General features: G+C 41.6%; 2 protein-coding genes across 3 annotated transcripts in view; both read left to right on the top strand.

The window, feature by feature from the left end:
* Positions 1-20,699, top strand: part of dmtn (dematin actin binding protein) — a 28,766-nt gene extending 8,067 nt beyond the window's left edge. Inside the window, exons 3-17 of the mRNA XM_034199328.1 lie at positions 761-795; positions 2,081-2,161; positions 2,255-2,383; positions 4,211-4,255; positions 5,349-5,526; positions 5,834-5,878; positions 6,511-6,666; positions 6,798-6,901; positions 7,500-7,605; positions 8,649-8,707; positions 8,789-8,831; positions 9,862-9,869; positions 9,965-10,021; positions 10,698-10,778; positions 15,135-20,699. Coding sequence (XP_034055219.1) covers positions 784-795; positions 2,081-2,161; positions 2,255-2,383; positions 4,211-4,255; positions 5,349-5,526; positions 5,834-5,878; positions 6,511-6,666; positions 6,798-6,901; positions 7,500-7,605; positions 8,649-8,707; positions 8,789-8,831; positions 9,862-9,869; positions 9,965-10,021; positions 10,698-10,778; positions 15,135-15,248 — 1,218 coding nt within the window. The 5' untranslated portion in view covers positions 761-783 and the 3' untranslated portion in view covers positions 15,249-20,699. The remainder of the gene's footprint in view (positions 1-760; positions 796-2,080; positions 2,162-2,254; positions 2,384-4,210; positions 4,256-5,348; positions 5,527-5,833; positions 5,879-6,510; positions 6,667-6,797; positions 6,902-7,499; positions 7,606-8,648; positions 8,708-8,788; positions 8,832-9,861; positions 9,870-9,964; positions 10,022-10,697; positions 10,779-15,134) is intronic.
* Positions 20,700-21,570: 871 nt separating this feature from the next.
* The window catches only part of si:dkey-220o5.5 (actin filament-associated protein 1-like 2), a 49,256-nt gene continuing 44,922 nt past the window's right edge, over positions 21,571-25,904 (top strand). Inside the window, exon 1 of one of the 2 annotated variants that reach the window (XM_034199320.1) lies at positions 21,571-21,758. In XM_034199320.1, coding sequence (XP_034055211.1) covers positions 21,743-21,758 — 16 coding nt within the window. In that variant the 5' untranslated portion in view covers positions 21,571-21,742. The remainder of the gene's footprint in view (positions 21,759-25,904) is intronic. The other variant, XM_034199321.1, reaches the window with a different exon arrangement.

The following is a 25,904-nucleotide window of genomic DNA, read 5'->3' as shown; positions in this document are numbered from 1 at the left end:
AACAAAAAGTGTTTCTGAAGTGAATTACCTACCCTACCTTTAAAACTTATAGTTTCATGTCTTGTTACATAAGAATAGATCAGATTTGTTAAGTGTTACTATGGGAGAATTCCTATTCTTGTGGTATTGCTGCCTTATTAGGCCCATATTGAGCAGAGCATATTAAGACCAAAACTCATGTACAACAACTTCCTTACTTGCAATAAATAAGCACTAATTAGAGGGTTATTGATGAAAAACTCTCAACAAATGGCCTATTACTTGTAGAATACGGTCATGTAGAATAAAGCATGAATAAGTGTTTTATAATCACTAATAAAGAGCCAATATACTGCTAATATGCATGGTAATGAACAACTAGTTGATGGTGAATTTGTGTACCTTAATACAAAGTGTTACCAAATCATGTCTAATCTCTGTCTTGTAATTGACCAAACAGCCTTTACAATATAGCTTTAAAGAGCAAAATACACATTGCCATGCTAAACTGGGTTAAACAACATCCTGGACCAATCTCTGGTGTGGACACACAGAGTTATTGACACTTCAGCCTAGTGTCACTGTTCAGACCTGCATACTGTTGCCTGATCTATAGTCTTTGCTTTAACTTTGGATGTATCCCCACACACACACACACACACACACACACACACACACACACACACACACACACACACACTCCTGTGAAAAGGAGTAATATTATAGATATTTAGTAATATCTGTGGGATAATACCATGTTTCGTCTGTTTCTCTCCCTAAGGAACTGACCAATCAGCAGTCAGGATGATGCCCAAGGTAAACACTGCTTTCACTTACAGTAGGTGTGATATTTATGGGGAAAAAAACGCTTTGAAAGGTCTTCACATTATGCACTTTAGAGATGTGTGATCTGTGTGGGAAGAAGAGTCCTAATATCTCTGAGATTACTATATTTAGTTCCTACACGCTGAGCCTTAGAGCAGAAAATGATATATTGATACTGATGTTTTTCTCAAATAACCATCCTTTCTTAAAACAGAACTTATTTGTTATAATATGATGTGGTCAGGGACTTTGATTACTTTACAGACTTTGGGGGTTTCTCAAAGTCAAGGATGCTGCTTTGGTAGGACGGGTCATTCCACTTTGAGTCGTATAAAGACAAGACAGTGCAGATAAAATTGTTGCAGTATTTATTTGAAATGTATTTATTCGTATTACAATTTCTAAAGATTATGATGATTTTGGATTCATTAAAACAGTTTAAAGTGATTAAAATTAGACAGCTATTTGGACCAGAAGTTCAAAAAGATACAAATATACATAAGAGATATAGAAAACTAACCTGACCAAAATGGAAATGTTTCTAATACTCAAAGTTGCCCACAGACAACCATGAAAACTTTTCCTCAATTTCTGCTTCAACAACATCAGTGTCGTCAGGACAATCTCAAATGCTGATTGGCTTTCAACACACAGCGTCATGCAGAAGTCTATGCACATTTTGTATTAATCACGTCACTACCATCGTCCATGCAATGTCTTTATGTAATCGCCCACATTTCAGAAACGACAGGTATTTGATACCTATAAACTGAACAAGATGGATGTCAAACATATGGAGTCTAAACTATTTTTCAAATAAAATACATAAAATTCAGACAGTGGTATCATTTTTTTTTTTTAAGACAACCTGACTTTTACTTTTGGTAAAATTGGGGGATTTTTCTGTATGATTTAACATTTTAATGTTGAACTGTTGGATCGTTTGGCAAAAGTATGGCCATACTAGATTTCAAACCTTTAGACCAATCAGAACATGTATTTCCTTATGATACTAAATCAAGTATTTGGGCAGAAATAGAAAAACCTCTGAGTGGTGATCTCACTGAGCAGAAACCTAAAGGATCGATTCCTTCATTAGCTGAAGTCCTTTTCAATTTGGCGGAATATCAGTTTTTGGTTGAACTCTGACCTCTGTGTGTGTGTGTGTGTGTGTGTGTGTGTGTGTGTGTGTGTGTGTGTGTGTGTGTGTGTGTGTGTGTGTGTGTGTGTGTGTGTGTGTGTGTGTGTGTGTGTGTGTGTGTGTGTGTGTGAGCAGCAGCTGGCTCAGACGTCTCCTGGGAGTGTCTTGTCGCTAAGAGGGTCCAGCGTCCCAGGATCCCCTGCTGCGGCCATCGTGGTGAGACACACCCCCACACACAAATCAAGCTATATTATCCTTTAGATTAATCTTGAGGCAGTAATCTGTAATCTGCCCCCTCTCTTACTATAGGCCAGAGTGGAGGACGGGGTTATCGGCTATAAGGACCTGGCAGCGTTACCTAGAGACAAAGCCATCCTGGACATAGAGAGACCAGACCTGATGATCTACCAAAGCCACTACAGCTACAGTCCTCTGGAGGTGGGAAGTCCTGTTTTCACTGTAGTCTAGTGATATTCAATATCTTCCTTCATGTTCGGACCCAAATCAACACTAAATGTATCATTAACAACTACTGGGTGTCAATCAAGTCTGAAATATCTTCTTCTGTGCCATATGTACGGTGGCCGACAGGTGCAATCGCGCTACAACAGCCCAACACACTCTGATTAGGAAACACACGCTTCAGTTTTAAAAGCAATGCAAATATAAAAACACAAATGTGCCAAAACATATACAAATGGCATAACATTTTAGCAAACTTAACGAAACATGCGCAGGGTTTACAGAAAGCGCTGCATTAACGAAACGCTGCAAGAAGCTCAAAACACAACTGAAACGGGGACACTAAAAGGTGACGCACACAGCTGGGACCAGAGCGCTTGTTGGCGCTCTTGTATAATAAAGTTGTCGGTGTTGGCACAGTTAGCCTGTTTCATAATTTTGATATATAAAAAAGTAAAAAAGTAATTTGTCAGTATATTTGAAATAACTAGGTTAGCTACATTAGCTAGCTGGCTTACAGCAGATCTGTTATAATGTCGGAAGGAATCCTGAATCATGATAATCAAATGTAGGTGCGTTTCCAGTGGCAGCCAACTTTATAATCCCCGAACATCAACAAGCGCTCCGGTCCCAGCTGCGTGCATCACTTTTAATTGTCCCCTGGTTCCCGTTGTGTTTTTAGCTTCTCGCAGCGTTTTGTATTTGCAGCTTTTTGTTGTAGCAATTTTAGTAAACCCGGTGGATGTGTTGTCAATTTGGTGAAGATTTGTCTTCATTGACTATGAAAAAAGTCTCAAACAAATGCTTTTTGATGATGAAAAAACGCCCGTCTGTCTGTCTGTCTCCTGTGACTCTCTCATCCGCGTACAGTCTTTTATCTCCTGTTTGTCAGCTGTCCTTCTCTGTCTCTCACTGTATGTCCCTTTTGTCTTTCTCTTGTCTGTCTCCTGTCTTCAGTCTTTTCCTGGCCTCTTTCTACTGTCTGTCTCCTCGTCTACTTACTATCATTAAAAATCATCTCTTGTTTTTTTGCCAATCTTTTTAAAAAAAAATAGATATTTATGTTTTTAAAGATGAATGTCTTCAGTAGGGCTTTAACTTTAAGACTTAAATATTAAGACACGGTCTATCATAGTTGGAGAACATGAGATTTAATGACGATAAGAATAATGCATTATGGGATGTTGAGATGTTAGAAGCAGACAGACGCTGGTGTGACAGGCGCTTAGTTAGTCGGTCGGTTAGCTCTGCGTCTGACTCGACTCGGGACATCAATCTGCTGCTTAGAAACCGGACAGCTCATTACCACAGAGACCCGGAGTGTGTGTGTGTGTGTGTGTGTGTGTGTGTGTGTGTGTGTGTGTGTGTGTGTGTGTGTGTGTGTGTGTGTGTGTGTGTGTGTGTGTGTGTGATGTAAATGTAAAAGCAGTACTTTTCTTTCATTTTAAATGTTTAACTAAAGATAATTTTTTTTAATGGATCAATTATGACTAATTTCTCCATTCATTGATTGAATGTTCGGTTTGTAAAAACTGTCAAAATAGTGAAAAAGGCTGCCACAAATTACCCAGAGCCATACATGATACCTTCACAACGTTTGTTTAGTACAATTATTAATGTTTTCCAAAGGACAGCAAATAAAGAACTGACTTTATGATACAACTACCACACACTGTCGGTTGGTTCTTGTCTCCTCGAGGAAAAACAAATGTTTTCTGTTGTTTTATGTGCAGCTTTTCTGAATCTATTTATATGTTTGAGTATTTTTAATCTATTTATACAGTATGTTCTTTCCTCCCTTAGAGGTCCTTGTCTCCTCGCTCCTTCTCTCCTCCACCCTCCCCTGAGGTAAGACCCCTTCCTCTCTACAAATGATCTGAAGGTTTGAAGCTATCACTGTTATACCCACGTCTAAAAACACCTGTTGGGACAATCAGGAAGTGAATAGATGAACATAATGAACAGATGCTTTTATTTAGTTATTGTCATATACGGTAGCATTGCTGAAAAACCCCTTAAAATTCTGTAAATAAAGCCCCCTTAAATGTGTATGACCTTGGTTTGATGAAGGCCCCCACAGAGACAGCACACCTTTTTACCTGCTCTGTTCCAATAGATGTGATAAATGTGAATATTGATTTTCACACACAAACACACTCGTCCTCATCTCATTTCATTACATTGCATTTGACTGACATTTTTATCCAAAGCACTTGCAATAAGTGCAATAAACCACAACAAGAAAAGAGCAGTTATTCACTTCAAAAAGACAAACCATTGTAAGTGCCAGTGCGTCAGTTTTAAAAGGGCTTAACTGATGAAGTGCTCAATATTCAGTTTTTAATTTTTAATTGAATGGCCAAGGTAAAAGCGAAACAGGTGGGTTTTTAATTTGCAACAGAATATATGCAGACTTTCTGCTGTCCTGATATGAATAGGGAGCTCTTCCACAGTTTTGGAGCCAGGATAGCAAACGCGTGTTTTAGTTGAGGGAACCTGGGTCCAACAAGTGAAGGAGTAGCAAGCTGATTGGCTGATGCAGAGCAAAAGGCACATCCTAGGAAGGACAGGATGCCTTCACAGGACAGTAAGCCAGTACCAGTGTGTTGAAGCGGATTCAGGCAGCCAATGGCAGCCAGTGAAGGGAGCGGAGAAGCAGTGCAGTGTGGGAAAATGTCCTGAAGTTTGGCCGGGCACAATAGGTTTTCATAGTTTTGTATAGAAACCCTTATCCTCATCACCGCAAGTGTAAAGATCCTTCCCGGGATTGGCCAGTAAATAGAAACACACACACACACACACACACACACACACACACACACACACACACACACACACACACACACACACACACACACACACACACACACACACACACACACACACACACACACACACACACACACATCTGTCTGACTCCTGTGTTCCTCTGTGTTTCCAGAAGGAGTCCAGGGAGTGGCTGGAGAACCGGTCTCCTGGATGTTCCTCCCCTTGTTCCACCATCCAGACCAGCAGTACACACAGCACACGAACACCACCAACACCAGACACGCCAAACACGCCTCACACCGTACACTCCTCTGTTGCCAAGGGCGCCCTGCAGCACTTCCACAGGCCAGGTAATGACTTTGATATCATTCATTTGATACAAACAAAACATTTGATCTCATCTTCATGCAGAAAGATCAGTGCATATCTGGGCCGATGCGTAACAGAAACAGAGTCTTCCTCACAGAAAGGTCCAGCAAAGAGAGGTTGATGTTTACACTGTCAAATGCTGGCATTATTCTTAACCAAACTTAAACTTAAGGGATCTTTATCAAACATTTTGTTCATGCTATTTGTTTTTATTATAAAGCAAGAATGGCCTGATTTATTTTCCTCTTACTCGTCTCTTTCCCGTACTCCTTCTTGTCTCTCTTTCAGATAATGGCTCCAACCTCTATAAAAAGCCTCCAATCTACAAACAAGGTACTGCCATTTAAATCTACTGAAAGTGACCCCCTCAGAACTCAGTCAGTCAAAACGAAATGACCTTTGTTTATTTGACACACATTTAGCAAGAGATACATTAACACATGGAAAATGTGTTTTTCATTTCCTCATGATTTTAACTATGAGCTTTTTAGCCAGATGTAGAAGAATAATGCAGATGCTTTACTAAAATAAAAGTACTAATACCAGACTGTAAAATAGTCCACTACCATAAAAGTACTGCATTCAAGAACATACTAGTTTTACACAGCAAAGCATCATATTATAAGATCATCATATGTTTGTTAATATGCATCATTTCCAAAAGTATGTCTTTCCTTTCTGACAAATTATGAAAGTTACAATGGATACAAGAAGCGAAATGTTCCTACTTATATTTAAAAATGTGTCTAATATGATAAAGTAAGAATATATCTGAGAGACAGACCAAAGACATGATTCCATATAATCAGCTTTAACCTGCTGTGTGTGTGTGTGTGTGTGTGTGTGTGTGTGTGTGTGTGTGTGTGTGTGTGTGTGTGTGTAGTGGTGTGTGTGTGTGTGTGTGTGTGTGTGTGTGTGTGTGTGTGTGTGTGTGTGTGTGTGTGTGTGTGTGTGTGTGTGTACAGAAGTGTGTGTGTCCTCTCAGCTCCCTCAGGGGAAACACATTGAGGATCTGATCATAGAGTCTTCAAAGTTTCCAGCAGCTCAGCCTCCGGACCCCAACCTGCCCTCCAAGATAGAGACCGAGTACTGGCCCTGCCCCCCCTCCGTGGCTGTTATTGGTACGACACTGAAAACTCCATGCTGTATTCCGGATATATTAAGATACATTTTTGATTTAAAAACTCTTAAAGCTTTAAACCCTTACTGTACATGCTTCATGTATTAATCCGACCAATCCCCTCTCCTCTAGAGAAAGAGTTGAGGAAGAAGGATCAGGGGGAGGAAGCAGAGGAGGAGGAGGAGGATGATGAGGTGTGGGGACTGAGAGCGCTTCAGAAACAAGAACTCAACAAGGTACTGTACATTAGCGGTTCTGGGGGAGGGGCCAACAAGGGCCAGTGTGCTTGGACCCCCATGTGGCCCCCCTTTCAAAAGAACACATGGCATTTGTGATAGTGTTGCAGCCAATACTGAGCTATAACCTGGGCCTAAGATAACAATAATGGTTTTTTTCATTAATGTAATTAAATAAATAGAAACTAAGTTACTAAAACAAATATTAAGGAATAAAATAAAAACTTTGGCTGCACAAGTAATGTATTTATTTCCCCAAACTGCATTTAAGTTAATGATGAACTAATTACTAAAAATAAAATTGTAACCAAGTCATTGACACAAATTCTGTTTTCAAACAAAATAATAATAATGGTATTTTATGTTTTTTTTGTCCGCTATGACTTTATACTGACCTGAACAAGTTGAAATGTTGACTCTGTCTTTGTCTCACTTGTCCAGCATTAAATGTGCCCCTCTCATTCAATAACTGGCCCCAGCAAGCCCCCCCAGTCAAATGGGTCTAGAGCTGCCATTGGTACTGTAACTTAAATATAAGCCTTGTGGTATTTGTTCAGTCCCCTTCATTTATCAGATATATTTCTGTCTCTCTCTTTAGATTCAGTCAAACCTGGGAAAAATCATCCTGAAGGAGGAGCTGGACAAGTCTGCAACTCCTCTGAGGAGGAAAAGTCGCTCATTACCCGAAAGCAGCAAAAACACTGGTACAGCACACACACGTGTCACCCTCACTGACACACCCTTTTGAACTCTAACCTAAAACCAAGTCAGCCCTTTAATAAATAATAGAGTAGCATAATGTTCACATTGTCCAACACTCATACACACAAATACTCGGTAGTTTATTACCTTGAGTCTGAAGAAGAAACAGCTGTGGTGACACCTAGTGGTCAGGATGACTGCAGCCACTTTACATTAAAAAGCGTTCCAGTTACATTTTACTTCAATGAATGCAACACAATCATTAACTTTCAGGTTGGTGAGGGTTAAAGTTGACTTTTATTTTGTATCTGTGTACAGCGTTTACATTTTATATAACAACTTCATATATTGTGGTGAAATAATTAAAAATATATTTTAAATGAGTTTTTTATAATAATAATAATAATAATAATAATAATAATAATAATAATAATAATAATAATAATAATAATACACTTTATTTATATAGCACCTTTCCAAAAATGGGAAAGTGCTTTCTCATAAAAATACACAAAGAGCAAGTGAAGTAAACAACAGCATCTAAACATAAACACAGATAGAACATATCAAACAAAAACACATAGATTAATACAAAATAAAACAATAACATCACATAAAAGAGTGTACTATTGAAAGTGTTCTTGGATGCTCTGAAAGTATGTAAGTATATTTAAATTATTAAAATGTTTGAAATGTCCCCTGTGACAGTTACTATTATATGTAATATCATTTAATTATTATTACTCATGCTTAAATGTAAAAGCAGGATTTCACTGTAAGAAAATGCTTATTTCTAACTATTTAAAAAAAAAAATGATTGCGTCATAGCTTAATAAATAAATGACCCAGAGCCCTACTCCACGTATTTGTTTTGTCAGGACCTTTACATTATTACGAATGACTAATATTACAAATAATGTTAAAGGTAATGCAGAAATTGAAAGGTTTTACATGAAAATTAAAGCCATCAAAATATTTTGAAAGCAGCCTTTGATGTTTTGAAGCTCACTTTATTGAATACATCCCATTAACCTCCCCTCTTCAGGGTCCAGCGGCTCTAAGTCTGTGTATTTCCCAGCATCCTCTAAGAGCGGCCTGTCCAGGGTGAGTCCTGCTGAACACAATCGTCCAATCACAGCAAAGTGTACTGAGCACGGTGACTAACACGTTCCTGTTTGTTTTCAGCTGCAGTCAGCAGAGTTCAGCTCCTCGGAGAAAGCTTCTGCAGGTACAAAGTCACATGATCAATACACATCAGATCAATCATATTTGTACACTTGTGTAACCTGTTTCAGCACAGCACAATTAGCACAAACTGTTGCTAGAATACAGTGTATTTACATGCCCTTCCAAAAAGTAGCACAATAATTAAAGGTGGGGTATGTCATTTATTTTAGATACACTTGTTGTTATATTCCATTGAATGCTCTTAACATCCCGATAGCAATGAATATCTGAAGTGCTTTGACAAAAAATCCATAACAAAATGGATGACGGATAATCTTTGTTGCTCCTTTTGAAGATGTCGGTGGTGTGTTGGTTGGAATTAAGTTTATGTGAGAGGGGTATTCGGGGGATTTAGGCCATATGTGTGGGCTTTAACAAAAGGATGGAGTGGAAACAGTCATCATGAGAGAGGGAATATCCAATGATTCAACGGGCTGCAAACACCATTAACATGTTACTTGTTAGACGCTTTTTTTTTTAGTACTGTAAAAAGCACGACCAATCATCTGAGCCGGCCCGGCTAAAATAACTGGATGGCCTACCTGCCTGTCAGCCTTCCATCTGTGCACAAACTTATCTCGTGCCCTCATTGGTCATGTGTGCGTTCGTGTGTGTTGGAGGAGGGGCTCTGTAAGGAAGTCTGAAGGAAGGGGTAGATTTTTTCTGGCTGTGTATTTTCAAATTCTAGCGCACTCGAGCTGCTTTCTCCAAAATGACCTACCCCACCTTTAAGTGTTATCAAATTGCATGTTTCCAAATATTCTTTTTTATTTATCATTATATTTTGTCAAATGAAGTTTGGTTTTATTTTGTTTGCATAACGCTTTATCATCATTTATAAATTGATTTATGTATTATTTGTATTTATTCTATTATTACATGTGTCAGCATTAAGTTATTAGATGTTCAGAGTCTTCGTTTCATTCAACCTGCATCATACATGTTTTGGTAGCTTATGCTATATGTTTCTTATTCACATTACCTGCTAGCCTTTTTAATTGATATGTTCTTAATGTTCTCTCTTCCTACAGATCTTCAGGTATAGTCTGATTCATTCATCTGCACACATGTTGTAATTATGAAGACGTTTCTGTTACTGAAGGTGATCTGATCATGTGTCTGTGTTTGCTTCAGAATGGGGACTCCAGGATGGACAGAGGAAAGTCCCTCCCCAGCATGTTGGACCATAAGGTATCAGCACTGACTTTGTTAAACAGCAGTGGAAATACAAAGCAGGAAAGAATGCAAGCCTATTTAAGAGCAAATCCAAAACACAAACATTAACAATAATACAGTCACATATTTTTAGATGATGCTCAAATCGGCCACATGGTCTTAAAATGTGCAAATGTAATGTAGGTAGCATGTTTGCCAGCATGAGACTCTCTGTATATGTTTTTACATTTCTTATCACTTTTCGGTTAGATCGTTTTCTACAAAATATAAAATGATCAAACTGAAAAAAACGTTTTTATTTATATATTACATTTACTTTTTCGAAGTATCTTTAGCAAACCAAACTACATTTCTTCCTAACTTCTTCCTGTGCGAAGTGTTGAGACACTAACGTTCCCCAATGGGATGTAACAGAGGAAACAGTGCCTGTTACTGTTATAATCCACAAAACACCTTTTCTTTTATCCCATTTCAATTCAGTAGGCAAAGAATCCAGTGTTGTTAAAGTTACAAAAATTGTAGTTATAATATCATTCACTCTAATGTTTTTTTTATGTTAATCAAACAAAATAAGTAATGTAGGTGAACTGATCATTTAACCCTATAAAAAAGTACTGAATGTTATATAGCTTATTATTTGGAGTGATTAGTTGATTGGTTGGTTTGTTTGTTGACTGGTTGATCTTTTCAGATTTGCCCCTATGAGATGCTGGTGGTGACCCACAGAGGGCGGAGCAAAATGCCCCCCGGTGTTGACAGAACCAGGCTGGAGGTAAAACTGTCAGCTTTACTTCAAAGTGTTAAATATCATATCATGTCATATCCGCCACTCGTACAATCTTATCTTGGTAAACAGTTCATTCCTTCATGTTTCTGGATAAAATAGAGAAGTATTTCATGGTGGCTGGGCAGAGAGGCTGTGGCTCAGTGGATAGTGTGCTGGACTTCGAATCAGGGGGTAGCAAGTTCGATTCCCACTGCAGTCAGCATGTCGTTGTGTCCCTGGGACACTTCACCCCAAGTTGCTCCTGTGAGGATTGCCCACAGTATTGAGTATGTAAGTCGCTTTGGATAAAAGCGTCTAACAAGTAACATGTCATGTAATGGTGTTTGCAGCCCGTTGAATCATTGGATATTCCCTCTCTCATGATGACTGTTTCCACTCCATCCTTTTGTTAAAGCATACGGCCTAAATCCCCCGAATACCCCTCTCATATAAACTTAATTCCAACCAACACACCACCGACATCTTCAAAAGGAGCAACAAAGATTATCCGTCATCCGTAAATTCAAAGGACTTTACGTTTCCCCCCCTCTTCTCCTACAACTGTACCAAAGCATTATCCCACCCATCCTCATGTACTGCTCCTCCTGCTTTTCCAATATGCTCACTGTCACCAACCGGACCAAACTCCTAGCATCACCAACACTGATGCCTGGATAATTGGACTACCTGCACCCACCCTCAAAATACTTAACAACAGGGCCATCTCACGCATTGCAACAATAGAATCACACACCCACTTATTCAGTACCTCGCCCCACTGCCATCCGGGTGTAGGCACAGAACATTGAAATGTAAAAGGGCTCGCTTTGAAAAAAGCTTGATTCCCGCAGCCATTAGTGCCTTAAATAACAGGCGTCGCTGCAATGTGTGCCGCTATATAATAATAATAATTCATTTATTTTATATAGGCGCCTTTCAAGGCTCTCAAGGTCGCCGTACAAACACATCAAAAACAAGATACACAATACCTAACACCAGCATAAGAGATATAAACAAGACAATGCAGTATATAAATCAATCAAATAACCAAATCAATAAAAACAGAGGATGTGTGATGGATAATGATCAGGGTGGATATGCGAGTGTGAAGAGATATGTTTTGAGGCGTGATTTGAAAATGGGGAGAGAGTCAGTTTTGCGGATGTCAGGTGGGAGGGAGTTCCAGAGGCGGGGTGCAGAGCGGCTGAAGGCTCTAGACCCCATGGTGGTTAAACGGAAGGGGGGTGCAGTGAGGCTGAGGGAAGCAGAAGATCTGAGTGTGCGGATGGGTGTGTTGATGTGCAGGAGGTCGGAGAGGTACAGAGGAGCGAGGGTATGGATGGCCTTAAAGGCGAGGAGCAGAATCTTAAAAACGATACAGGATTTGACGGGGAGCCAGTGAAGTTGCTGAAGAACAGGAGTGATGTGGTTAATGGAGGGGGTTCTGGTGATGCCAGTGAAGCTGCTGAAGAACAGGAGTGATGTGGTTAATGGAGGGGGTTCTGGTGATGATGCGGGCGGCAGAGTTCTGAACCAATTGAAGTCTGTGGATGGATTTGAGAGGGAGACCAAAGAGAAGGGAGTTGCAGTAGTCGATGCGGGAAGTGACCAGGGTGTGAACAAGAATGGCGGTGCTCTTAGGGTTAAGGGACGGGCGGAGGCGGTTGATGTTGCGTAGATGGAAATAGGCAGACCGAGTGATATTACTGATGTGAGATTTGAATGAAAGTGTGCCGTCGAGGATGACACCCAGACTCTTAACCTGAGGGGAGGGGGAGACTGAAGAGTTGTCTATAGTAATGGAGAAACTGTCAGGTTGGGTTAGGGTGGATTTTGTGCCAATGAGGAGAACCTCGGTTTTACTGTCGTTAAGTTTGAGAAAGTTAGAGGAAAACCAGGATTTGATGTCCTGTAAGCAGTTAGACAGGGAGGATGGAGGGAGGATGGTGGTTGGTTTGGAGGACAAGTAGAGCTGGGTGTCATCCGCGTAGCAATGAAAGTGGATGTTGTGTTTACGGAAGATATGCCCAAGAGGAAGTAGATAGATGATAAAAAAGAAGAGGCCCCAGGCAGTAGCGTAGGCAGAAATGTACTTTAGGGTGGGCCTGTAAAAAATAGGGTGGGCCAGATTTCTCTTCTGCGCATCAGAAGCTAACAACAATCCCCGCCGGTACCGGTGGCAGATTACTTTTAGAATATTTTAGAATACTTTCTTTTTCCATAACAGATGGTTATGTTTTGGTGAACAGGAGACACGCATTTTACTGTCTTAATGGCTTATCAAGAGCACAAACACAACATATTGGTGTCATTCTGGACAGCTCTCTCATCTGCACCACACATACAAAACATCACCCAGACTGCATTCTTTGTACTGTCTTAAAACCTTTCCTTGGAATATGTTATGAATTGTAAGGTGTCCTTGGGTGCTTTGAAAGGCGCCCCTGAATAGAATGAATTATCATTATTATTATTTATTATTATCTGAAACGATGTAATAACTTTTAAAACTTGTTCCAGTCACTTGCCCCATGCATTCAGCAGCAGCAGGCCATTCACTTTGATTTGATCCCGTTATGAAATGTCATCATTTCGACAATAAATAAATGCTACATAAACGTTATCTTGCACATTTTATCTAACCATCTCCGTTTCTAACTTTCAATATATTTTAAAAGAGATCTCTCTCTCTCATCTGCTTGCGGGGGCGGGGCCTCACAGACACTCTGCATCTCTCTCGCACACAGACTCGCAGCGCTGTGCAGTGTGCACACAGTTCTGCCGGTAATGAATATTACATTTTGTGAGGAAACTTTTCCACCAATAATTCCAATAAGTATTCCAAAATGTATTCACTTCAGGTGAAAGTAACTGTAATCAGATTACTCGTTTTTCAAATGTAACACCAGCTGAATACACTTGCTTTTTGTATTCTGATTACGTAACGCCGTTACATGTATTCCGTTACAACCGGTTACAACCAGTGTTCGAAATGGGGGGGAGCCAGGGGGAGCTTGGCTCCCCTAAAGAGGGGGTGGAGCTCCCCTGACGGCTGACTTTGAGATAAATAGGGGGAGCAGCCCAAAAAAATCGTGCATATTTGCGTCACACAGATTAGAAATGTTGAGTTTCTGTAAATAAAAGTTTTTGAAATAGATAATAGTCATTGTTCATTACAGTTTCTAAATATTTGTTTTATATTTGTGAATATTTCTGGGTGTTGCCATCTGTACGTGACGGCGCTGCATTCTTTACGCTACTTACGTTGCTATGGTTACGGCGGCGATGCCGGCGCGATATTTGAAATGTTCATATTGATATTTGTTTAACTCTGGCTTTGTAATGTAATGTAACGAAAACAGCCAAGCCTCGCAGCGTTTGGATTCACAAGCAACGAAGCGAAGGAGTCTAAAAATGACAACGTGAACGGAAAACAACTTTTAGTTGGCCGGCTGTGAGCGGCGTTAGGGTCGAGTTTGACAGCTCCACACCGAGGGAGAGGCCTGCCGATGCGGAGCCTGAAGCACTATTTGAATGTTGAAGTACTATTTGAAAAATAGGGTTCCCCCGAAAGCAAATGGGTAATTCGAACACTGGTTACAACCCAACCCTGTGTATATCTCTCCGGACTGTCCACCAGCAGATGAAAAACACCCACCTCTCCGCCTCTTCCAAGGGACGACGGACGAGGGAACTGTGCGGCAGAGTTTCCGTTAAAAAATGTTTCTTCTGACAGCCCAGCAGCAGGAGAGGTGGGGAGAGGGAGACGTGGGGAGAGGGAGGCGGGGCTATTTCATCGTTATCAGAAAATGATCGTATAGATCGCTGCTAGATGAGGGCAGTGGGGGCTCTTCTTGGAGTCTGGCTTTTTTTTAAAAACCAAAGTTCATTAGTGAACTTTGAGCCATCATTTATTTTGCAGGCAGCTCTCTGCCTCTCTCACGTTATAATGGCGCGCGCCGGAACCAACAATCAGTTATTTGTTCACTTGAATTTCACTTTGAATGCTTGGATATTCTCAATGGGTGAATACATTTTTTTATAATAATAATTTAAAAAAATAAAAAATAAAAAATGACACCGAAGCTTTCTCAGGGTGGGCCAATGAGTAAACTGGGTGTTTTGAGTTGGATGAACTGAGTGCGGCCAGAGATATATGATTTAAACCAGAGGAGGGGTGTGTCAGTGATCCCGATGGAGGTCAGTCTGTCAATGATATGTTGTTGTCTGTGTTAATGTTGTTGTAATTGTATGTATATTGTGTATGTGTACAGTGCTGTGAAAATCTATTTCCCCCTGGGGACAATACATCTAATCTAATCCCTCTATATCGCTGCCTCTCTCTTTGTCCCTCTCCTGCAGAGACACCTCTCTCAGGAGGAGTTCTTCAGTGTTTTCGGGATGACCATCGAGGAGTTCGACCACCTCTCTCTGTGGAAGAGGAACAACCTTAAGAAGAAATTCTGTCTCTTCTGACGCCGCTGGGACCGCGTCTCCCACAATGCCCCTGCTCTTCTGGATCACTGCAGGATCCTGGAACAACTCAGACTTATTATTATCAGCACTGCTTCAACCACCACCACCATCACCACCACCATCACAGTCAGACCTGTCAGTTAGATGTCAGGTTTGATCACAGTGAAGGTTTGAATGAAAACACAGTGGCTTTAGATTCCTGCTGCACAAATGAACTGTTTTAAAGCAGAGCTGCAGATTCCTGTATCATAAGCTTCTAGATGTCTGTGGAAATGTGTTAATAACAAAACTGCAGAGCGAGCACAGGTCAGGTTTAAATGTGGAAGCACAGAGCAGGTTGTGATGCTAGTTTTGGAAAGTTATACCTAAACTGAGAGCAGAGCCAACACCAGTGGGTCTGACCTACAAAGGAAAAGCCCAGTCCCCTCCGCATTCTTAAGCAGATGTGGAACAAAATGAATTGAATTTCAGAAAGCAATCTGTAGATTTGCTTCTGTAGGCAAATTGATTCCTTGCTAATCTGTTAGCGCTGAACAAGATGCATCGTGATTTGCATTAACAAGATCGATTTTCTCAAGTAAGCTACGGAGCTTCCTTGCTAGCTAGCTAATGATAGCTTTGCGAGCTACTTTGCTAGCTAATTACCGTTAGCTTTGCAAGCTATTTTGTCTATCTAACACCACTTGATGTGTTAGTAACTAGCTTGTTAACAAATTAGCTCAGCAGCTAGCAACTCTGCAAGAATGTCTTCTAGGAGTATACGTTATTTAAAGCCCTTTATCCTGATATATATCATTTTAAATATTAAAATATCTACATTTGTTATGATATATCTTTAATCAGTAACATCAAGAAAGGGTTAACAGATACAATAGTTAGACAGAAATGTGTTTTAAGCTAATCTGGCACAAAAAAAACGTGACAGGTAAAAAAAGATCAAGATGTTAAAGTAGCAGTAGACAATCTTTCAAACGTTTCATCCCTCCCCAACTTCTCTGAGTTGTGATGCTGCCGCTGTCAGTCTGTCCTTCGCTTCAACCAGAACAACTAGTAAGCGATATCATCTAGCGACTTCTGGATCTAATACTAGCAGCTTATTTCCACAGTTTGTGACGTAACTGGAGTCTTAAATTGGAGGAGATGGTAGGCTACCGGGAGATAGAAATGCGATGGGGAAACAAAATCAAATGGTCTCCTTATTGCCTATTGCTATAGTGCTTACTAATGTATTTGGAATATTGCCATGTCCTACTAACCTTTTTATACAGCAAAAATATTTGACATAAAACACATTTATATAATTATATTGTCCAACCCTAATCTCACTCAACTTCAACAGTTTGTTTCAAATGTTTGAAGACGTGGTATTCTGGGAGTCTCTGGATTATGAAAGGAGACAGAGACAGAGGGGCTTCTTCTATTCAATCTGACAGAGATCTTAAATTCTATCAGACAAGCAAATATTTTATTATCAAGCTTCTTGCTTCAGTCAGGCTTAAAAATAAACATTCCTATAAACTCTGATTCAGGTCTCAACACAGATCTATATGAATAGAGCTGTCAGTGATAGTTCAAAATTATATATTTCTATTGATTTAGCCATCTATGATGTCATAATGATAGGATTTTTTTTCCCAGCACCAACAAATAAAAATAGGAGACATTTTGATCACAGTCAGATTTTTAAGCTACACATCCTGAGGACATTAACTTACCACTAAATATATGTATTTGACTGATTTATTGATTTGTTCTAGGCATATTATTTTTCTTCCTCTGAGCCCAGGCCAGACATGAAAAGCTAGTTATGTTTTCCTTGTGCTTTACCTTACAACTTCAAGATGTTATTAAAATAATATGTCATTATGAACACACCTGAACACAGTCGCAAGATGTTAGAAACACAAAGGAGCACAGGAAATGTTACATCAGACACAAACCTGAAATTGAATAAAAACATGACCACAATTTAAAGGTGGGGTAGGTAAGTTTGAGAAACCGGCTCGAGATACACTTTTTGTTATATTCCATGGAATGCTCTTAACATCCCGATAGCAATGAATATCTGAAGTGCTTTGACAATAAATACATAAAAAAATGTCATCTGTGGAAGCCGTGGCGCTGTAAAAAGCTAGACCAATTATTTTTAAAGTAACTGGATGGCCTACCTGCCTGTCAGCCTTCCATCTGTGCACAAACTTATCTCGTGCCCTCATTGGTCATGTGCGCGTTCGTGTGTGTTGGAGGAGGGGCTCTGTGAGGAAGTCTGAAGGAAGAGGCAGATTTTTCCCGGTTGTGTATTTTCAAATTCTAGCGCACTCGAGCTGGTTTCTCCAAAATTACCTACCCAACCTTCAATTAATATTTCTATTATAAACTAAATCTGCAAATTTGATAGTAACTAATGCAATAAAATCATGTAGTTGAGTTAAAAGTATAGAGGAGCATAATGTGAAAATACAGTGAAGTAAAGTACCTTACATTTTAAGTAGGCTATAGTACCTGAGTAAATATATATATATATATGTAGCCTATACTTAGTTACCTTCCACAACTAAAAAACACAAACTACTGGGATGTTCTGGTGTTCATATCCTTTGTCGTCCATATTATTTTAAAGTGTCTATCAGGGATTCAAAAATGGTCCAGACTTTTAAGAAAGGTTTTATGACTAAACGTGAATATTTGATATGTATATCAGGGTGGAGCAGCATTCCCTCTCAAAGTTCAGCTCCCATTGGCTGTGATCAAACTGTCTCCTGCTTGTCTTTTGTTCTTAGTACAGCAAAAGCCACTGCCCTGTTTTACCTCAGTACACGCACACAGAGATAGAAAAACTCGCTTTTTGCAGTGTAGAGGAGCAACGATAACCAGAGACTCAGAGCGCTGTGGCAGCAACTCTGTCTCTATTCGGCTCTGGTTTGTCCAATAAACAGGTTATAGGCATTAAGTGTTGCTTAGTGACCAAATGAAGTGCAGCTATTTTCTAGTAATACATAGAGAAGTGGCATGTTTGTTATTAAAAATCTAAATGAAAATGTAAAAAAGTGAATTATATCAACACATGAATGTTGAGAAAAGAAGAGAAGACGAAGGAAGGACCCATTTGGGAAGGTTCCCAAACCAAAGGACAGAGGCATGATGGGAAATAACTGAAGAACATTTTTCTCCTCAACTTCAAAGTGAACTGAACATCTTCATTATGTACACATGGACACTTCTTAAGCAAACATAGATATATTTAGAAAGTAATATATCCATTAGCATCATATCTGATCTTCACAAACATGGATACCTTGTCTTCTTTAGCACATTTGAAAATGTCACAGCAACACAGCTGTTGATTTAAAATTGAAATATTGATCTGAACAGACCATTTTAAAGTTGGAATGTATTGCATTTGATCTTTTAGAAGATGCAATTACAAGAGAGAAGTTGGTACACTGACTGCAAACACATGAGACGTTCCTTAAACTCCATTACACCCTCCATATATAATCCCTAATCATTGCCAGTCTTTCAGTGTGGTAGATCAGGTTTGTGTGAGACATGTTGAAAAGATGGTAGGCCATGTTTTTAAGTTTCCAGCAAAATTCTGCTTTCTTTGGTCACATTTACAACATCTGGAGTTGATGCATTGTGTTTTAAAATGTATACATTACTGGCCATCTTAAATGAAAACTTTTAATTATAGCTACCTTTCTTAAAAACATCTATTGGTAGAGCTGGTGGGGAAGAAAAGTTGGATGTTTCTCGTAAATGTATGACTTAGATCTTGGACATTCTGATTGTTTTCTCCACATATAACCACACTAACAGCTCTCTAAGCCTATTCTTTTATATGTTTACAATATCCATACAGATGAGAGCAGCATTACGTCACTGCTTGGCAAAATAACGGCCTCGTCTCCCAACAAAATATCCCGCCCCGGACACACAAGCACGCGGTTTGATTGGCTAGAGCTTGTACTGGCATATGATTTGATTGGCTGACGCTTCCGTCGAAGCTTCAAAAGTTGAATATTGCTCAACTTTTGAAGCAAAGCGACGCTCCCACAATGCAGTACGTCACCCCATTCAAAGTGAATGGGCAGAAGCTTCAACGCACGCCGCTGTGTGGACGGGCCGTCAGTCATACGTGGAAAACACTTAATCACAGCTTCATTATGACGCTAATGAGGCTAACGCCAATCGTCAAAGTAAACATGTTAAAACTCAGATAATGTATATACTGCATTGAAATATACAAAACATTGACAAACCAATGCAGTTTAAGTGTTAGCCTGCCCTTCGTCCAACGGCTGACTGACCGGACATCTATCCTCTATCGATTTAAATTCAACTATATGCCAATCATCGACCTCCGATGACATTGTTTAGTTTTTCCCTGACTGACCATCGTAATTGGACTTTTTGATGTCATTAGTGAAAAACCGCAAAATCTGTATTTACCGCCAGCCAATCGCAGCAAATGTCGTCACCCAAAAGGGGGCGTGGCCTTGGCGTAGAGGGGATGTGCCCATTGGCTGTCATCTATTCAGTGTCGTAGTTCTCAGGTGTTTACAGTCATGGTATCGTCTCTGTATTAATGTGAGTTACTAAAGGAGAAACGAGACTCGCAGCACATTTAAAAAAAAATCATATTTCAGTAACTAAGACCTGTGTGAGGATTACGGACTGTTCTTCACTCTCACTGCAAACGGCAGAATCACCTCCACTAAATCCCGCATCACACCCCTCCACGTCTGCCTCGCACACTCTTCCTGTATCTGTTGAAACAAAAAAAATGGGAAAAAAAACTGGATGAAGATTTGTGAAATGGAGTGAGCGAGCATCGGTCATTTTACGTTGATTTATTTTATTACTTTTCTTTTTCGGGGAATGACTGACACTGTTTGATGACACTGAGGATTTATGCTTTGTTCTGATTGGTTGTGTGTAGTTAGAAACAGGAAGCTGGTTTCTGTGACTAACACCATGATGACACAAAGATTGTTTCATGATTATTTTGGTTTTTGTTGTACATTTCAAATTGTTTTTCTTTTCTTTTCTTATTTAATTAGGCTGTTTTAACACGCAGGGCGACTTCAGTGGAGGCATGCCACCATCAACGTACCAGATATTCTAACTGCTGCATGCATCATTTCATGATGATGATGTCATTTTTATTTTACCTTTAATTAAATAGATTTATATAACAGCACTTGCAGGTATACAGTAGCACCCTGGTTCAGGTTTTACTGTCTAAACTCTCTGAAGTTTATGACTCTGAGGTCAAGCTGAGGTCAGAGGTCGTTGATTGAAGCCGCCCTGCTGCTGTACATATATATATAATTATTGTTGTTGTTGTTGTTGTTGTTTTCATATCATGCAGGTGATGTAACGGATGAATGGTGATGTGAGTGATTAACATGAGTTACAATAAAGACCATTTCTATTTGCTTGAGGACACTGAGTTCACATTTCTGTAAGCAATATTTATCATATCATAACTGACATGGGGATTGAGCCAAAAATAAAGTACAATGTGTTATTGACATCTACGTTTTTTGGCATTGGTGAAAGAAGTATTTAGATCCTTAAAGGGGCAGTAATATTATGTTTGTGTTGTCCCTTTCCTGTAGTGTGTTATATAGGTTTGTGTGCATGTTAATGGTCTGCAAAGGCTACAATCCCAAGGTTCCCTCCAGAGGGAGTTCCTCTCCCACACACTCCCCCCTGCCTGAAACGCCTTCATTAGACTCCTAATGACATCACTATGTAACACTTGCGCTTCTATTGGCTAGCTCTCCAACACATTGTATGTAATTGGCTACGGGGAGGGACATTTCTGACACATCTCTAAGCAGTTAACCAATCACAACATAGCCGGCCACCTAACCAATCAGAGCAGACTGCTCTGGTTTCAGACAGAGGGTGAAAAGAGGTGCTGCAGCACAGGCAGTATGAGAAAAATAAAGAGCTTTTTGAACATTAAAGCATGGAGACAGTAGAGACATTAAAATTGGCGTCAGACCTAATGCCAATGAAAACCTATAAAGATGTTTCAGACTCAGGGCCGCCGCTCCCTACACGCAGATCACGCAGACTGAGTGGGGCCTCATCTTATGCGCAAGTGTGGCGCAATTATGTTCAGTAATAACCCCCCCCCCCCCCCCCCATTAACGCTCGCGATACATGAGTGACGACTTGTGGAGGCCTCATGAAACACCTTGTCGTGTGGCCACAAGTTGACCAGGGGCAGCCCTGTTCAGAGTGAAAGATTTGTCTTCTTTCAGAGAGCAGTGAGTGTTGGTCCGCCCTCTCTCTCCTCCCTCGTGATGTCACTGAGAGGCAGGACTGGATCTGTAGAGCTCAGACATCTTCACACAGAACAGAGCGAGGGAGTGCACTGAGGAGGAAACCTTTCCGTCTCTCTTTCCCTTCTTTGTTTCATGCTGTGAACTCGAGCAGGGAAATGAGTCAATGAGAACAGCAGCCACTGAGACAGAGACATGGACAAACAGAAAGGTACTGTGGGCACTTTATTGCAATGCAAATGTACGTGTGTTTTACATGGGAAACCCTTTACATTCACATTATTGGTTCAAATGTAATAATAATGATAATAGTATTATTAATAATAATAATAATAATTATTATTATTTTATAGTATAAAGTATATGAAATCAAACTGAGAAGGAAATAACAATATAATATGTAAATTGTAAAATGTGTACTTCTTCTTTGTTCATAGTTTTCCTATAATGTTCTTACCTTAATGTGTAAGTTATTTATTTAGGTCTATCTATTTCCGTTTTATAATCAGTATATAAAATAAATATGTAAACACTCTATAATGTTGTCATGTATTGTCGACATTTAATACTTTTACTATGAAGAGATACTGTACATTATATTATAAATGAATCATATATTTATAAATATATGGCTGATGAAAAGGTCTGGAATAGATTTCCGGCCTATTTATTAATATATGAACGGACAAAACAGAGAGAGACATTTTGGCATTAACTACATCAATAAAAACGTGCATCAACTTAGAACTATTATAAAGTTTTAAATGTGGCATTTACACATGTTTTAATTCTGATTGAATCAAATAGATTGTGTGAGTTGATACCCAGTCTGAAAGGGCTTGGCTTGAGAACCATAGGGCCGCCGGTTCGAGTCCCAGAATAGACCGGTACCTTGCGATGTGCCAGTTCACCTCCTGGGCACTGCCGAGGTGCACTTGAGCAAGGCACCACAACCCCCACTGTTCCCTGGGCGCTGTATGATACCTACGGCTCTTGAGTTAAATGCAGAGACTAAATGTCACTGCACTGAAAAAACTGAAACATTGACTTAAATTAAATGTATGATGTCAACAGGTTTCACATAACTGTATGAGGTTAGTTGAAAGCAAGAATATTGTATTTTTGATTTAAACCTAATATTATTGCTTTCAACTAACCTAATACAGTTGTGACATTTTCATGTTACATTTAATTAAAGTCAATGTTTCAGTTTTTTCATAGTGAATGAATACGGATATTGTGCACTGAAACGTTGACTTTAATTAAATGTATTGTGTCAATTTCACATAACTTTATTAGGTTAGCTGAAAGCAATAATATTAAGTTTAAATACAAAATATTAGGTTCAACTTATTATGAACTATAAATTACAGTTTTTTCAGTGTCGGTGAAAAATACAAAATAGGCATTTAGATCTGGTAGAGTGTGGTTATTTCGAGAAAACAATTACAATGTCCAAGATCTGAGGCGTACATTTACAAGAAATAAATCTAAATAACTGAGGTCTTCCTCCAACTTTTCTTCTCCACCAGCTCAATTTTTTGGTAACAAGACCACTTGATTATTTTTGATAAAGGTAGCTATGACAAAGGATGCGTGTGTAAACCAGGACACATTTGAATTCTCCATTTCCATATATTTCCATCTATAAAGACAAAATATCTAAATTTGTTACGGTGTGCAGGAAGCAGGACCCAAATGCAAATTTAAGTGACAAAATAATTCCTTTATTTCAAGGCTACAATATTCAGAGACAGAACAGAACACTCACCGCAGTTTACTCACAACACAAGACGAACCGACACTGAACACAGGCAGAGACAAGACTAAATACAGGAAGGGGTAATCACAAGACGAGACACAGCCGGCAGGGGAGGAGAAACACAAGGGCCACAGGTGAAAACAATCAGACAACTAGACACACCAGGGAAACTAACGACGGGAGGAAAAACACAGGAAGAAGGACCAGACAATATACAAGGATGAAAATACCCATAACCAGACATACAAAACTACAACACAGACAGATCCTAACAGTACCCCCCCCTCAAGGGACGGATCCCAGACGTCCCAAAACAAAACCACAAAAAGTCCAAAACCACAAGCCGGGTGGGTGGAGGGGGTCCGGAGGAGGGACGTATCCCTAGGCCACCAGGGTGGGTGGAGGGGGACCGGAGGAGGGACACAAAACTAGGGCCAACAGGGTGGGTGGAGGGGGTCTGGAGGACGGGCTTGGGCTGACAGCCCAGGGGCAAGGCAGAGCTTGAAAAGGGGGTTATGGAGGGGCGAAGGGAGTGGCAGGAAGAGTCAGGGGGCCGGGCCCGAGGGCGAGGACCGCGGCACTCAGGGGCAGGGCTCGAGGGCGAAGACCGCGGCTCTCAGGGGGCCGGGCTCGAGGGCGAAGACCGCGGCTCACAGGGGGCCGGGCTCGAGGGCGAAGACCGCGGCTCTCAGGGGGCCGGGCTCGAAGGCGAAGACCGCGGCTCTCAGGGGGCCGGGCTCGAAGGCGAAGACCGCGGCTCTCAGGAGGCCGGGCAGAACCCGGTGTCGGCCGGACAGGAACCGGCGCTGGTGGGACAGGCCTCGGCAGGATCCCCCACGGAAGAGGACCAGGAGTTGGCAGGACCCCCACCAGGAGGGCAGTCGGCGGGACCCCCAACGGGACAGGACACAGGATTGGCAGGACCCTCGGCAGGAGAGCAGCCGGCGGAACCTCCAACAGGACAGGACACAGGGTTGACAGGACCCCCGGCAGAAGGGCCGTCGGCGGGACCCCCAACGGGACAGTACACAGAGTTGGCAGGACCCCCGGCAGGAGAGAAGTTCGCGGGACCTCCAACAGGACAGGACACCGGGTTGGCAGGACCCCCGGCAGAAGGGCAGTCGGCGGGACCCCCAACGGGACAGCACACAGGGCTGGCAGGACCCCCGGCAGGAGAGCAGTCCGCGGGACCTCCAACGGGACTGGACATGGAGCCGGAAGGACCCCCAGCGGAACCTCCATCGGCATAGGACATGGGATTGGCAGGACCCCCGGCAGGAGAGTAGACGGCGGGACCCCCAACGGGACAGGACATGGGATTGGCAGGACCCCCGGCAGGAGAGTAGACGGCGGGACCTCCAACGAGACAGACATGGAGTTGGCAGGACCCCCAGCGGAACCTCCAACGGCCGAGGACATTGGGTAGGGACTTGAGACGTGACTCGAGAGGAGACTCGAGAGGGGAACCAAGGGGGAACTCGAGAGGGGAACCAAGGGGGAACTCGAGAGGAGACTCGAGAGGGGAACTAGAGGAGAGGCTATAGGAGGAACTAGAGAAGGGAACTCGAGAAGGGACTTGAGGAGAGACTAGAGGAGGGACTAGAGGAGGGACTAAAGGAGGGAACTCGAGAGGGGACTGGAGAGGGGACTAGAGGAGAGACTAGAGGAGGGGCTAGAGAAGGGACTCGAGAGGGGACTCGAGGGGGAACAGGAGAGGGGACTGTGGCAGCTGGGGCCGGGACTGGGGCCGGGAACCATGGTTGCTGGGGACTGTACTAGGTCTGGAACCATGGCCAGAAATATGGCTGTATGATCCAGTTCTGAAGCCGGAAACATGGCTGTATGGGCCGGCTCTGGAGCCGGAATTGAAGCCAGAATCATGGCTGTAATGTCCGGTTCTGAAGCCGGAAACATGGCTGTAAGGACCGGTTCTGAAGCCGGAAACATGGCTGTAAGGTCCGGTTCTGAAGCCGGAAACATGGCTGTAAGGTCCGGTTCTGGAGTCGGAAACATGGCTGTAAGATCCCGTTCTGAAGCCGGAAACATGGTTGTATGGGCCGGCTCTGGAGCCGGAATTGAAGCCAGAATCATGGCTGTAATGTCCAGTTCTGAAGCCGGAAACATGGCTGTAAGGTCCGGTTCTGAAGCCGGAAACATGGCTGTAAGGTCCGGTTCTGAAGCCGGAAACATGGCTGTAAGGTCCGGTTCTGAAGCCGGAAACATGGCTGTAAGGTCCGGTTCTGGAGCCGGAAACATGGCTGTAAGGTCCGGTTCTGGAGCCGGAAACATGGCTGTAAGATCCCGTTCTGAAGCCGGAAACATGGCTGTATGGGCCGGCTCTGGAGCCGGAACCATGGCTGCTAGGACCGGTACCTGAGTACGAGCTGGCTTCCTGACCTTGCGTCTTTTAGAAGTCTTTTGGAGGCTCCGTGGACCTCCAAACGCCAGGCGGGATCCCAAGAAAGGGTCAGAGAATGGAGACTGGCACTCAGGGCTGCGTGAGAAAACTCTGAGAAACTCAGGCAATGAGCCTCTCAACCATGGTATGTTGTCCACCTCCATTTGTGCCTTTTTGAGGACAGCCTCTTTGTCCCT

This window comes from Gymnodraco acuticeps, unplaced genomic scaffold (assembly GCF_902827175.1).
Source record: "Gymnodraco acuticeps unplaced genomic scaffold, fGymAcu1.1, whole genome shotgun sequence".
Classification (NCBI taxonomy): Eukaryota; Metazoa; Chordata; class Actinopteri; order Perciformes; family Bathydraconidae; genus Gymnodraco; species Gymnodraco acuticeps.
This window is presented reverse-complemented; position numbering and strand designations above follow the sequence as displayed.